This window comes from Lotus japonicus, chromosome 1 (genome assembly GCF_012489685.1).
Source record: "Lotus japonicus ecotype B-129 chromosome 1, LjGifu_v1.2".
Lineage (NCBI taxonomy): Eukaryota > Viridiplantae > Streptophyta > Magnoliopsida > Fabales > Fabaceae > Lotus > Lotus japonicus.
In genome coordinates, this window is record NC_080041.1 from 119451964 (window position 1) to 119467810 (window position 15847).

Here is a 15847-nt window from a genome sequence, read left to right on the forward strand (position 1 = left end):
TATCGCTTTATTCAGCGTTTTCCTTTATTTAAATCTAAATAAAACACATATTATGGTTAAATTGTTCAAACAATGTCTAGCTAGTGAGAATAATACGTAGCAACACAATCCCTGTGGAGACGACAAAACCCGATACTATACTATGATTGAGTCTCGAAAGGGATTTGATAGTAGTTAGTGGAGGAAAACCTCTTCATTAAATATCCTTTCATCAATGGCCTGTTTTTCAGACAACATAGGAGAACTATTGAAGATGATATTTGTTCAGTTGTCAGATCTTTCTTCGCGGATGGTTCTTTTCCCAACTTCATGAATGAGACCATTGTGGCTCTGATTCCAAAAGTGGACAGACTAGAAAAGATTAGCCAGCTCAGACCCATAAGCTGCTGCAACTTCATGTACAAAATCATCTCCAAAATTATTGTTAATCGCCTCAAGCCATATATGAATGGAATGATCACTCCAGCACAAAGTGCCTTCATTGGTGGTAGGCGAATTAAAGACAACATTTTGGTAGCCCATGAAGTCTTCCATTCCCTGCGAAAAAAGAACAACAAAATGGATAAATATATGTCTCTAAAGCTTGATATGAACAAGGCTTATGACCGATTAGAATGGGACTTCTTAGAAAAATGCCTGGAAGCTTTCGGTTTTAACTCGACTTGGATTGACAGAATAATGAAGTGTGTCAAGGGTGTCTCATACCGGTTGAAAGTTAATGGAGTTCTAGGAAGAGTGATTACTCCATCTCGTGGTATTAGGCAAGGGGACCCCATTTCCCCCTACCTTTTTGTCATAGCTACTGAAGCCCTGTCGCATATGCTCTCCAAGGCACACTCAGAAGGAAGGTTAGAAGGGTTGAAGATCACTAGAGCTTGCCCCTCTTTAACCCACCTCTTCTTCGCCGATGACTCTCTCTTCTTCGCCAAAGCTAACAGTGCAGAAGCTTACCAACTAATTTCCATCCTCAATAGCTATACGACTGCCTCAGATCAGAAAATTAGCTTGGAGAAGTCTGGAATAATCTTCAGTAGAGATACACCTGCAGAGAAAAAAAGAGAGTTAGCAGGCATCCTCAAAATGGGGATTTGGGATAATCCAGGAAAGTACTTAGGCCTACCAGCCGAATGGGGAAGATCTAAGACTAATGCTTTAAACTGGATCAAGTTGAGAGTTATGGATAAAGTGGAAGAATGGAAGGAAAAACTCCTCAACCAAGCAGGGAAAGAAGTACTTATTATGGCTGTCCTCCAAGCCATCCCTACTTATGCAATGTCCATCATTAGATTCCCCAAGAACTTCTGCAACTCCATTACCTCCTTCATTGCTAGGTTCTGTTGGCGCAGACCGGGGAAGGAGAAAGGGATCCACTGGAAGCAATGGTCACATATTACAAAAGCCAAATGTAGGGGAGGGTTGGGATTCAAGGATTTCTCCCTCATGAACACAGCACTTCTTGCCAAGCAGGCCTGGAGAGCCCTCCAAAACCCTGATGCCCTGTGGGTTAGAGTCCTGAAAGGCATCCACTACCCACATGGTGATTTTCTCAAGGTTAAACATAGCAATCAAGTTTCATGGGGGATGGAAGAGCATCCTTCAAGGCAGGGACTTCTTGGTCACCAATGGAAGATGGATCCTGGAAGATGGGGCTCACACCAATTTGTGGAAGGATAATTGGCTACACAACAGACCCTTGACCTGTCCTGATAGAGGTGACCCAAACAAAAAAGTTAACTCCCTTTTCCTGCCTGGTCAGATCGCATGGGACTTGCATAAACTAAGAGCTCATGTTTCAAATGAGGATGCTTTCCTAGCTCTTCAGACCCCTCTCTGTATCTCAGCAGGCCTAGATGTCCTTTGTTGGCCTCGCAACAAAAATGGTATCTTCACAGTCAAGTCTGGCTACCAAATTGCTCACCTTCATGCGTACCCAACGCTTTTGCAAGGTCCTGTACCCAACCCTGATCCTAATACCTTGTGGAAGCACATTTGGAATCTACAAACGCCCGAAAAAATAAAGATGTTCCTCTGGCAAGCTAGCGCGAGAGTTCTTCCCACTAGAGAAAGACTCTTCTTTCGCAGGCTTCTCCCAGGCCCTTTGTGCCCAAGTTGCCACTCTGCCCCAAAAACAATGTCCCATGCGTTGCTAAAGTGCTCTTGGGTCTCTCGGGTTTGGTTCGAGTCCCCCCTCAACATGAGGCCTACAGTTGCTCAGACTCAAGAGTTCGATTCTTGGCTCCTAGATACCTTCGAATGGCTTAGATCTCCCACATTCCAGCAGCAAGGGCACTTCCAACTTGCTCGGATTCTTTGGGGAATATGGAAAACGAGAAACGAATGCCTCGTTGAGGGGAAAACTCCAGATGCTGTCCAAACGTTGAACCGGATCCTCTCAACTGACCCCCCTCCTCAGAACAGCGGTACTCTTGGGCATGTAGGTGTCATCCCTACCAGGAACCTGAACCCAGGTATCGTAGAACCAAACTTCAGATCTCCAGCAAGTGGCATAAAGGTTAACACCGATGCAACTTTCTCACTAGACTCTAAAAGAGGGGCTATTGGACTCATCTTCAAGGATGGAAGGGGTGTCACCCTGTTCACCCACTCCAGAAGTATCATTGCTAGCTCTGCCCTGGCTGTAGAGGCTCTTGCGATTCGCGAGGTTCTTCTTGTTTCCACCAACTTCCAGCTTCATGAAGTGAGAGTAGAATCGGACTGTCAAGCCCTCATCTCCCAAATCAAGAGCAACAGATTCGATTGGGCCATTGCACCAATCCTCAAGGACATACAAGAACTGAAGATAGCTATCCCCAGATGTACCTTTGTGTGGATCAAGAGAGAGTTCAACACTCAAGCTCACAACCTTGCTTTTCAACGTCTCCACCAGCAGTTTGGGCCCCTCTAGTCTTTTCCTCGTGATTCTCGAGGCTGGATGGGACAAGTCCCTGGCTCTGCTTTCTTGCTGCCACATTATCTCTGTTAGATTCTTGTAATCTTAGGTGGATAGACTAGCTAGCTTCAAGGATGGTAATTTCTTCCCTCTGTGTTATTTGCCCGAGAAGGCCACCTTGTATTCCTTTGGGCTTGGCCCAGTTTTATTGCAATTATGCACTATTGACCAAAAAAAAGTTACAACAGCCTATAATCAATTGAACAGAGTCAGAAAGATTCTTTAATTTTCAATCAGTAATGATACATTAACACTTCATTTTCACTCTTTTTTTTTCTGTCTTACTCTGCATTTTCTGTCACATCACATATCATATCGCTTATTTATTTAATGTTTCTTCTTCACATTTGAAGATGGTAAAAGTGGAACTGGAGGGGGCACCCAACATAATTATTTTCTATTTGCTTCAATTTACTTAGAAACAGAGAAAAAGAAAAAGTAAGATTCGGATACATTGACTAAAAGGATGGGTTGAGCATAGTAGAGTACGAAAGATTCGTTTAGGAGAGTCGAAAATTGTTGTAGTTGATTTTTTTTTCCTTTTTGGCTTCACATGCAAATGCAATGATTTGTCCGTGTGTTATTTTAGAATTTGGAAGTTCTAAGTGTACCTTAAAAGTTAATTTAAAGTTGAGATTGTTTTATCTTTTATATGTTTAGTTAATGTGAGACTTTAATATATTCTCTCACACATGGAATTGGACATCTAGAGACTAGAGCGTGAAAACCATAGGAATAACATATATGAGAGACCTACATATGGATGGTCTCTGATAAACAGATTTAGGATAAATTCTGATACTATCTTAAAATTTGGAAAGTTTAACATTATTTCGAAAAATTAATTAGCTTATATGTGAGTAGTTTTATAATAATTATTTTAATCATATCTCTCTATTTGGTGTGTTATGAGATATTGACATGTTATTCTTTGAAAACAAACAACTTCACAAGCCTGACATGTTGCAATCAATGGTATGGGTATAAATGGGATATGTTGCCCGGTGCTTGAACTCTTCTTTGTGTAACACTCCTCATGTGAAGTCCATAGAGATGGTATGTTGGGCGTTACTTTCTCTGGTGATGAGAGAGAGATGGTAAACAAATTGATGGATTTGGAAAACAGGGATAATGCAGCAGAATCAGAGCAATCAAGAAAAGAGGGGGGTGGAAATCAATCTGGTTGTCAATGATTATTCTTAGCCTAAATTTGAGGGGGTTGGGTAGTGGCCTGAAGGTGAAGACAGTGAAAGGTATAATCATGCAATTTAATGTGGATCTTGTGTGTTTGCAGGAAACAAAGCTCCAAGAGGTGGATGTGGGAAGATGTAGCAGAATTTGGGGTGATACTGATTTCGACTGGGATTATGTGCCGGCAGTCAACAGAGGGGGCGGCCTTCTGTGTATATGGAGGAAAGGATTATTCCATATATCAGGTTGTGTCAAGAGCCAGCATTTCATTTGTATCAGTGGGAAAAAACATGATGAGGATTTAGTGTACTCTTTTGTTAATGTATATGCCCCCTGCGATAGGTCTGGGAAAACAGGTTTATGGGACTCTCTGACTAATTTGAAGAATAGTATTGTTGCTGATATCTGGTGTGTCTTGGGAGATTTTAATGCTGTTCGCAAGCCGGATGAACGGAGGGGTCAAGGGTCGATGTCAGCTACTCAGCGCAGTGAATCTGCAGAATTTAATGAATTTATTGAGGATATGGAATTGCTAGATATTCCATTAATTGGTAGGAGGTATACATGGATTAGACCGAATGGATTGCAGATGAGTAGGTTGGACAGAGTTCTTGTTTCCCCCAGCTGGCTGGATCGTTGGCCAGGTTCTGTTCAAGAGGTTTTGCAAAGAGATGTGTCAGATCATTGTCCTCTGCTTCTTAGAGGATCCGTTCTGAATTGGGGTCCAAGGCCTTTTCGCTTTCTTAATTGCTGGTTCGATGATCAGAGGTTTAAAAGCTTCGTAGAGGAGACTTTGAAGGAAGCTCAGGTTGATGGAAGAGGCGCTTTTGTATTGACGGAGAAGCTAAAATTCCTGAAACATAAATTGAAGACCTGGAATTTTGAAACATTTGGTGATCTGAATAAAAGAAAAAAGGAGGTGGTTGAGAAACTAAATGATTTGGAAAAAAAGGCTGAGCAATCTGTTCTTAATGACGCTGAGTTGAAATTGAGAAAGGCATACGAGGCTCAGTTCTGGAAGTGTGCCAAGCAGATTGAATCGTTAGCATGCCAAAAATCGAGGGTGCGGTGGGTTAGAGAGGGAGATGCAAATACTAAGTTTTTCCATGCCATGATTAATTACAGGAGAAAAAAAAATTCACTGAATGGGTTGTTTATTAATGGAAATTGGTGTGAAGATCCGCTCCAAGTGAAGGAAGAGGTTAAGCAGTTTTTCTCTCAAAAATTCAGAAATACACATGAGATGCTTCCAACTCTTGATGGTGTACCGTTTAAATCCTTGTCTGATGAGGCATCAAGATCTTTGGAGGTTTCGTTTTCGGAGGAGGAATTGAGAGAGGCCGTTTGGAGTTGTGCGGGAGAGAAGAGCCCGGGTCCGGATGGGGTGAATTTCAGGTTCATCAAGGCCTTCTGGGATATACTGAAGGGGGATTTTCGGAAACTGGCTGATGATTTTTATGGTAAGGGTAGCTGGCCAAGAGGTACAAATTCCTCTTTCATTGCTTTAATCCCTAAAGTGGATTCCCCACAAGGTTTGAATGAATTCCGCCCAATCTCTCTAGTAAATTGCATGTATAAGGTTATTTCAAAACTGCTTGCTAACAGACTTCGTGGGGTGCTAGCAAGCGTCATTGATAGCTGCCAATTTGCTTTTGTGGGGAATAGAAATATGTTGGACAGTGTTCTTATTGCTAATGAGGCAGTTCATGAGGCGGCTAGGAAGAAGAAGCCTACTTTCTTGTTGAAAGTTGACTTCGAGAAAGCGTACGATTCAGTGAACTGGAATTTTCTATCATACATGCTAAAGCGTTTGAATTTTGGGGATAGATGGAGAAAATGGGTTAAGGGATGCCTTGAATCTTCTTCTATTTCAGTGTTAGTCAACGGTAGTCCAACTGAGGAATTTAAAATGGAAAAGGGACTGAGACAGGGGGACCCATTGGCTCCATTTTTATTTATTATCATTGCAGAGGGGTTAAGTGGTTTGATGAGGAAAGCTGTTCAGTTGGAGAAATTTTCACCCTTTCGTTTTGGTTCTGAATCTGGTCCAGAGGTCGCTTTACTACAGTTTGCAGATGACACAATTTTTGTAGGCCAAGCTTCAATTCAGAATATCTTTGCTGTGAAAAGCATATTACGATGCTTTGAGATTATTTCTGGACTAAAGGTTAATTTTCACAAGAGTAGGATCTCAGGAATCTGTGTTGAGGAAAGGCAGTTGCATAGCTTCTCTAATTTGCTTCACTGTCAGCAGATGCATCTACCTTTTTCTTATCTTGGTATGCCGGTGGGGGGCAATCCTAGGAGACTTTCGTTCTGGGATCCGGTAATTAATAAACTAAAGAAGAGGCTCTCAAAGTGGAAGCAACGTCATCTGTCTTTTGGTGGAAGAGTATGTTTGGTAAAATCTGTTTTATCTTCAATTCCTTTGTATTTCTTATCCTTTTTTAAGATGCCTGCAGGGATTATTGCTAAATGTAATAGTATTATGAGATGCTTCCTTTGGGGGGGCTCGGAGGAAGGGAGGAAGATAGCTTGGTTGGAGTGGTCTAAGGTTTGCAGGCCTAAAGGGGAAGGAGGTTTGGGTATAAAGGACCTTAAGTCCTTTAATCTTGCCCTCCTGGGGGAAATGGAGGTGGAGGATGTTGCAAGAACCAAATAGTTTATGGTGCCAAATTCTGAATGAGAAATACAGAGGTCCTCTCCATCAAAAGGATTCTCCTTGGTGGAAGGATTTGAATTCAGTTTGTTTTGGGGCGGAGTGTGGGCGTTGGTTTAATAAGGCGATTTGTAGAAGGGTTGGGGATGGTAGGGATATTGCTTTTTGGGTGGAGGATTGGACAGGGTCTGGGAGCTTCAAGAGTATTTTCCCGAGACTCTTTCTGTTATCAAGCCAAAAGGAAGCTTCCATCTTGGAAATGGGAAGGTGGGTTGGTGATGCATGGGTTTGGGATTTTAAATGGGAGAGGGTGCTGCTGGATAGGGAATTGCAGAGGGTGTTAGAGTTGGAAAGGAAGACTGGAGGTTTTTCCCCTAAATTGGGTCAACGGGACAAATGGGTTTGGGTGAAGGATGAGTCAGGAGTGTATAGTGTGAAGTCAGCGTATGCTCTAATTCATGATGATTCTGTTGCAGAAGATAGCTGGGTTTTTAACAAGCTTTGGAAAGCAAAAGCACCTTCTGGCTTGATTGCTCTGGCTTGGAGGGTTTTGATTGATAAAGTGCAGACTAGATATGATCTTAGCAAGAGGAATGCTCTTCCAGTTAACGTTACTACTATTTGTGTCCTATGCGCTTCTGATGCGGAAAATAGCTTTCATCTCTTTTTTAATTGCCATGTCTCGTGGAGAGTTTGGTCTAAGTTGCTTGACTGGTTGAGGATCCAATTTGTATTGCCATCATGTGCTGTAAACCATTTCAGTCAATTCTGTGGTGTGTTGAGGGGAGGAAAAAAGGTTTCGCAGGCTCTTATCTTGATCTGGATTGCTGCTGTTCATTCGATTTGGCAGTGTAGAAATGGTTTAATTTTCAGGGGGGTTTCAGTGGAAATTGGCAGCCTAGTGGATCTGGTGCAATACAAGGTTTGGCTGTGGTTATCTTCGCATGAAAGGAGCTTTTCCGCTTCTGTTTTTGAGTGGATTTCGAACCCTGCAATCTGTATTTTTTCCTTATACTAAGTGGCAGCAGCTGGTGATTTTCTATGTTGGATTGTGTGTTTGCTTGAAGGGAAGTACTTTAATCTTTCTAGTGACAGATTTTCTATGTTGGTTTGTGTGTATGATGAATCATGTTTTGCTGTGGCCGTTTGCCTTGGCTGGGAGAATAATTATTATCTTATTGTTTCTGTATGGCATTGGTTTTCATCAGATGAAGGTCAGTAGGTGCACTATATCTATTAGTGGGAAATATATATTGAAGGGTATTAGATGGTTTGGTCTTGTCTTGTCTGTGATAGCATGTGGAGTGCAGGGAATTGTGTTTCTCGTGAGCTCTATGTGTGGAAATTTGCTGGTGGAGTTATTTGATGGATTGGTCATACTATTGCTCATTTCTCTTTGGCTTATTCGTTGGAGCTGCTCCTCTTCATGGTTCTGTTGTTGGGTTTGGGTGGGTGTTTAGATTTCCTTGTAAACTTCCTTGAAAATTCCTCTTGGCTTTTTAAAACTAGTACTCTTTTTCCTTGCTGGGTTTTCCCAAGGGGGTTTTATCCTAGCAAGGTTTTAATGAGGCTTGTTTTATTAAGCCCATTTTCAAGGAGGTATTAGGTGGGTAGTTTCTCCATTTCTAGGGTCTTCGATTTTGTTTATGTTTGTGTTTGCTTATTTTTTCTTTTTTTTTCTCCTCTCTTCTTTCACTTTGTATTGGGTTGAAGTACCCCTTGTACTTCTATTTAATATATTTCTCATTGCCTATAAAAAAAAATATTTCATTTTGATGAGGACTGGTGGGGTGATGGGATAAGAAAAAAGTGAGTGCAGTGATGGACTATATAACTTTGCAGCGAATTACCTTTATTTTTATTCAATTCTTGGCAGATCAGAAAAATTATGGGAGGATGATCATTGGTAGCCTTGATTGGAGTGTCTATCCCTATTAAAATGAAATATATTTACTTAAAAAACAAGTGGACAAAAAATAAGATTAATTATAAAAGAAGAAAGTAAAACACAACACCATCATCATGCTAAGGCCTGCAGGGGGGGGGGGGGCTAGCTGGTCCAAAATATCTTGATCTGATCTGCACAAGAATTCTAGTATCTTCAGAGTCCTTGCCATGACATATAACTGTACAAATATTCTACTAGTAAATAAAGCCGGCCCATTATACGAGTGGAGTCGGCATATTACAAATGGTCAGTTTCTGCAAGTCCAATCTAACCTCTTCCACACACATACTCGAACTCCATAAACATTATACTTTCGATTCAAAATCAAATTTCACGTGAATGCGGGCACATTTTGAAGGATGTATTTTTAACAGGTCATTATGTACAATATTCGTGTAAAGGTGTTCACAAATATTTCTCACCTAGTTGTCTTTATTTCTTCCTTTCGTTTCCATCATATATGTAATTGCATGTTATTATAGAGCTATCAATACGCGTCATCCTGCTCATATGAGCTGGCTCATCATAGGTTGGGTTGAAAACGGATTGAGTTAGGTCAACTCATATTTTGACAAGCTAAAAAAATATGAACTCAACCCGCCCGCTGCGGGTTGACGGGCTGGCTCGCGCATTGGTGGAATAAAAAAAAATTGGATTAGAAAATGTTATAAAAAATAATTATAAGAAAATATTTATAAAAATCAGTATTAATACATAGACAAGAGTCTCGTAACTATCGAATGCCATGAAATATGTTTACAATTCTTATTAATAGTAGATTTGAATAAGCAATCCAAGAGGCTTATTCTAACACATTGTTTATTTGTCAAATCCACCAATCCACGATATCATGAAAATATTGCACCATTCACTTTGTGAATATCTAAATTCAAGTTCAAACTCAAAATCTAACATAGTCCGACAAACCCACATCCAAATGTTACAAAAAAATATACTTTAAAAAAAATTATAACCCGCAGGCCGTCCCGCTTAACTAGCAGGTTAAATGAGCCGGGATACACTAACTCAGGGTCTCTACGAGCTGAATTTTAACTAACTCAACCTGCCTACGAGTCGGGTTAGGTTGGTTTGGGCTAGCCCGCGAGTCGCAACCCATATTGACAGCTCTACATGGTAACACTTCACTTTAGATGGAGAAGAAGCTGAGTAAGAAAAGAAATAAAAAAAAGAATAAATAAAAAAAAAAGAAAGTATGAGATGTGATACTGATATGTGATATAATAAAAAATAAGGAGACAAATGAAAATAAAATTGAGCAAAAATGAAAACGTTTTTTCATGCTTTCACATTAATATGCGTATGTGTTTATACATTTTTCCCCTTGAAGTAAAGGAAAACGTTATTGTAATGTTTCCCAAACTAACACATTAATCATCCGCTGTCATCGGTCAACTCAAATTTTGGCTTGAGTCATTTAGATTTTAGACTACATCATGAATTATTCACTTCTCTTATTTAGATTTTTTTTCCCTGAAAGTTCATATTTGGTTAATTATGAAATTTTGGAACCATCAAAATAGTATGTGAGTCTTTGTAAAGTAGCATGTAAAAGTTTTTGCTTTTTGTTCCGTGACCTTGTCGTTTACCCCAAACCCCTACTCTCACTTCCTTCCTCTCATCCCTACCTCCTTTACTTTCCCTCTCCCTCTTCCAACTCCACTCTCACCTCCTCTCCCTCTCTCTCTCCGGATCTCCTTCACCTTCGACTCTCTCCCTCCTCCACGGCTCCACCCTCCCAACTCACTCTTCTTCAACACGTGGGAGAAGAACATACATAGGAGGTTGTTGTGGGAGCTTCAAATATGGAGGAGAGCAAGATTCAAGTGCAAGGGTTCAACAAGCACATCACAGGCTAACTAGGAAGCGGATAAAGATACAAGTTCCAACTTCTTTATTCACTTTTTTTATTTCTGCAAGAAAAATCAAATTTCATTAAGAAAAATCTAGTTTTGAGAACTACATCTCCCTCAAGTGGAATGGATGGAAGAAAGAAAAACCACCATCTCACTTTTACATCTGGGTTTTGTGGTTTCATGCTCAAAATGCTTTCCTTTACTTTGTTGATATGTATTATGGGTTGATTTATTTTATGGTATATTCTCTACTTATCTTTCTTTTTATGAGGTTCTCTATTATTTGCCTTATACATGTATCGATATATGTTAGGGGTATCCTAGGGATTTTAGTTCTCTGCGCGTTTACTGCACATGATAAGTTTCAAAATTTCCATCTGTTTTGTTCTTTCAATTTCTTAGCTTCTCGGGTTTGGAGTTTTGATGATACAAATTGAAGATTGTTTGTTCATGTGGAAGATTGTTGATTATGATTTATGAACGACAGGTTAAGTGACTCTTGATCTACAGATTGTTGGAGTTTTTTCGCATCAAAAGAGCTTCTGTTTAATTTCATCCGATTACTCTTTCGTTCCTTTAAAAACTGTGTATTTTTCATAATAAGAATATATGTTTTAATATGGGTTGAGAATGTATCCAAACACACTTATTTATCAAAGTGTGTGATTTATGGTTACTTGGTGTTGTTTGTATGTGCTGTTTACAGTGTGGTCTTTGAACAGCAGAAAAGCATGTAAGTACAGCTGCTCTTTGGATGATAAGTACAAGGGATTTTCTTTTTCTTTTGACTAAGGCCCTGTTTGGTATTTTTTCGAACTGCATAATTCATTAAACCAGAAAACTCAATTATAAGTCAGAGGCAACTAGTATCATAAACAGATAGCTACTGATGTTGGTGTGTTGTCTCCTCAACTACTTTAGAGGTCAAGTACTCAAGTTGATGAATAAACAATATTACTTTGAAAGAAATTAAACTTCAAGAGTTTTCAGTCCACTTTCACTTGGTGCAACCTACTGATGAATGATGTGGGGGCAAGTGTGGAGCAGACACATGAAGAGGAGAGGAATGATAAATAAAAAAAAAATGAAGTTGTCACCTTATCCTAAATATTGCATTTAACGTATCAGACATACACTTTTGTGTATAAGGTGCTTAAATGGGCCATGGCTGATGTTTGTCAGTTTCAAGAACTATTTTTATAATTTTTATAATCTAAAGACAAATGACCGCCCCATTAATATAGAGTAATGACTAATGATACACAATTAGGGGGTCTTAAACTTTGGCAGTCAGAGCTCAATTTTTGACTGCCCCTAAACGTGAAGAGTAAACAAAATTAGCGGGTCTTAAACTTTCTTAAAATAAACACGTAATTTGTGGCGGTCAGTATTGTAGTGCTTTCAAGTCGTTATAATTTTTTTTTCCTTCTATTAAATACTCCTCTACAAATTGTGGCAATAAAAATGACAACACTCCGCGTATGTAGGGGTGTTCATCAGATTGGATTGATCCCATGAAACCGATGATCTGAACCGAACCAAAATAATTGGATTGGTTTTTTTTGTTATTCGGTTCAAAACCGATCCAAACCAATAAAAATCAATGAAGATTAGTTTGGTTCACGGTTTGAAAAATTAAAAACCAATGAAACGATGAACCAAACCAATTATATATATATATATATATATTTATTTATCAAATATTTTAATATATATATACATATTTATTAAAGAAATATTTTGAAGAAATATTATTTATGTTAGATTTTTTTTTATGTTTGTTAGACTTATTATGTTTTAGTTTTCTATTATTAATTTGTAATGGTACTAATATTAAGCACTACTTTAATCATTTCTACATTATTAAGTACTTAAGTTGTTGATTATGAATTATGGATTATGGATTAAGCTATGATTGAGTTATTGATTTGACATTTTTAGCATCGTTAAGTTGTGAATTACGCTGCTATATATTTAAAGTTGTGGAATTGATATTGACAAAAGAAGAAGAAGTTGTGAAACCGATGAACCGAATCGATCCAAACTGTTCAACATCGGTTTGGTTCGGTTCGGTTCGGTTTTGAAATTATTTTTGCTAACAATCGATCGAAACCGAACTAATGAATTTTGATTAGATCGGTTTTTAGTTTCACCTAAAACCGGTCCAAATGAAACTGCGAACACCCCTACGTGTATGTTGTTTGGTGGTAGACTCGCCCCGTATGCCTACCGAACATTATGCAATCTTTTGAGGACAAAATAACTAGTTACTCAATTTTGATGTTGTTCATGGAAAGCCTAAAGGACAAGGTCGGACACTCGTATATCCATCCTCTCTTGTGCGCTACCTAAGTATTTAATATATCGTCACATAGTGTATAATTCATCAATTAGTAATGAACTAGATATTATACCCGTGCTACGCACGGGTTTACCTACAATATTTTTAAAATTATATAAAAATTATTATAGTTTAACTAAATAAAAATAATTTTTTTATTATAAATATAAAAAATTGTGTTAAGACATTTCAATAAATTTTATTATAGTTCTTTTTGTATAAATAATTAATATTATTCAAATTTAATTATTAGCATAGAAATAATTTTAACAATTACAATTTTTTATTTAATAATATAAAAAATTAGTAAGTTTATTTAAAATATTTAAATTACGTAAAAAATGTTAAGTAATAAGTGTTTAAAGTCATGAAATAAGTTTTGATATCATTTTCATACTTTTTACCTGGAAAGTCATTTACTGTGACATGTCAAGACCATGAAGAATAAATAAATTTTAATTTTTTAAATTATAATAAGTGATAACTTAAATATCCTTCTGACAAAAATTGCCTAAAATATTATCTTTAGGAATTTAGTTTTTTTTAACTTATTTGGCTTGCAAATGTTTTCACACATCCGATAGCCATGAGACTAATCCCTTGAGGCTCTACGATCACGTTAAGTTGATAGGTTAGGTCTCTCACAACAAACATTATTCAACTTTGGCTATTATTATTTTTCTCTATTATGCTTCCTCGAGTAATTAAATACCTTTTAGCAGCATTTTTCAATTTTAAAATATTTGATCCATATTATTTGTTATTAAATAATTTTAATTTTTAATATTTGTCAAATGCAAAACTTAAAATAATTTCGGTGTTTTTTTAAGTAAATTTTAAGTTGATGAATGTTGTTAATTAATGTAAGTGGTTGAATATTTTTTGACAATATAATTTTTTTCAGTTTTTAATTATCTTTTTAATATATTATTACAAAGGTATGAGAGTTTTATGTTTAATGCATTTAATGTAAAAATCAAGTCTCATTTATTTATAAATAGTTTTTTAATTTTAAACCCATTTTATCTAAATTTTTGTTAATAAATATTATTTTTTTATTGAATTTATTTATTAATATTTGTGAAATAAAAAACTCAAGTAAATTTTAAGTTTATGAATGTCGTTATTTAATGTAAATAGTTTAATAGTTTTTGACAATATAAATTTTTTAAATTTTAATTTTATTATTGTTTAATATATTTATTACATTTTTTTGTTTGGATGTTTTTAATATGCAACACTTGAGTTTTGCTTATGTATTTAATGTAAAAACTCAAGTGTGCTTTACATATATATAGATTAATTTCTCGCCTTGAGAAACTTAAATAAAAGGAAAATGATAGATATGCATATAATTTCTGCTATATTTGGACAACACTCACAAATTTTAGTGGTCAAATCAAGTTAAAAAAACATAATATAATTTTGACAACCACAAGGCTTACATATGAGCAACTTGTGCTCTTCTACCATTATAGTTTGCGGGTGTTGCTTAGATGTTGTCGATTGGATGTCTTTTTTATTTTTTGAACAACAACATCCATTCAATGATCAATATGGAAAAGGATGACTACATTGGGCAATTAAGCTTTATCCCATAACAACATCTCCTAATTGCAACCTTGTTGGCCAAAGCATCTGAAAATGCATTAGCTTCTCTCAAAACATGACATATTTCAGAGTAGTTTAAATCCTTACATAAGCTATCAATTAGGTTCAACATATTAATAAGCTTCCGATGTCTATTAAAGGCATTATTGCACCACCCAACAATAAGGGAAGAATCACTCTCCAGGGAGATGTTTCTGAATTTAAATTCTTAGTGGAACAAGAGCGCGCTCAGGATGGCTCGAACTTCGGCTTCATATGCTCATTTTAATATTTGTCAATTGAGGTAAACATGATTTTTTTTTATCAACAAAATAAGATATATATTAATGTGGGAGTACTAGGTGTACTCCCAGGACCAATACACCAACATCTGTACAAAGATAAAAGAAAGAAACAGAAAGAGACAACTAGGTAAAAATTCTGTTTGATGAAAAGCACAATCTCACAACAATACGGTCACATTGTCTGACCAAATCACTTCCAAACCCGTACCAATTTGAGCAGGGCACAACAGCAAAAAACTTTCTCAATCATGTCAATTGAGGCAGACATGATGACTTAGCTAGTTAAGGAACGTCATGTCTCACTTGAGGCCAATTGGCCGCATCACGACACACTTATACCAAGTAACCGTGATCTCTAAAACCCTTTTACAATGCTTCCTAATGACTTGTTGAGACAATTACAATATTGACTCCAAGCCTATAAAGACAAGTGTTGTTGTTTATTTACACATACTTTACTCATTAGTCATTATGCAAAATTGAGGGTTCTTCTTGGACTTTGAAGTTCACTATTTGCTTCTATATTAACTTAAGCGTCGAAGTGTCTTCTGCAAGTACACCTTCCGTTGTGCTAACAAAACTCAATCACATTAGCAAAGCCAAACAAGGCCACGTACTACTAGGGGTGTACAAGGAACGGGTTGGGACGGGTTTTGGTTAACCCTAACCCGGCCCTAAATATTGATCGGGCCAAATCATAGACCCTAACCCGTCCCTAGACCCGAAGCAACCCGACATTATGCGGGTCCAATTTAGGACGGGTCTATGTAGGACGGGACCGGGTTGGCCCGAGGGACAATAAGTTTAAGACTATTTGATACTAATTGTAAAATTTAAAGATAATAACATACTAAAAGAGTTATAAGTTGGAACTATTTTTTGGAAGAAATAACTTGAAATGATCCAATTCTTTCATAATCTATTGCACTTGAGGTTTACATTTTGTTTGATCATTTCTTCACCTGGCTCACATATGCATAATACACACA

At 37.4% G+C, this 15847-nt stretch overlaps 1 protein-coding gene across 1 annotated transcript; it reads left to right on the top strand.

The window, feature by feature from the left end:
- The first annotated feature begins 2194 nt into the window (after positions 1-2194).
- Positions 2195-2905, top strand: LOC130722175 (uncharacterized). Its single transcript, XM_057572828.1, has one exon. The coding sequence runs from the start codon at positions 2195-2197 to the stop codon at positions 2903-2905; it is 711 nt and encodes a 236-aa protein (XP_057428811.1).
- The last annotated feature ends 12942 nt before the right edge of the window (positions 2906-15847 follow it).

Coding starts and splice junctions, on each gene's coding strand:
- LOC130722175 (XM_057572828.1), top strand. CDS start 2,195: ATGAGGCCTACAGTTGCTCAGACTCAAGAGTTCGATTCTTGGCTCCTA.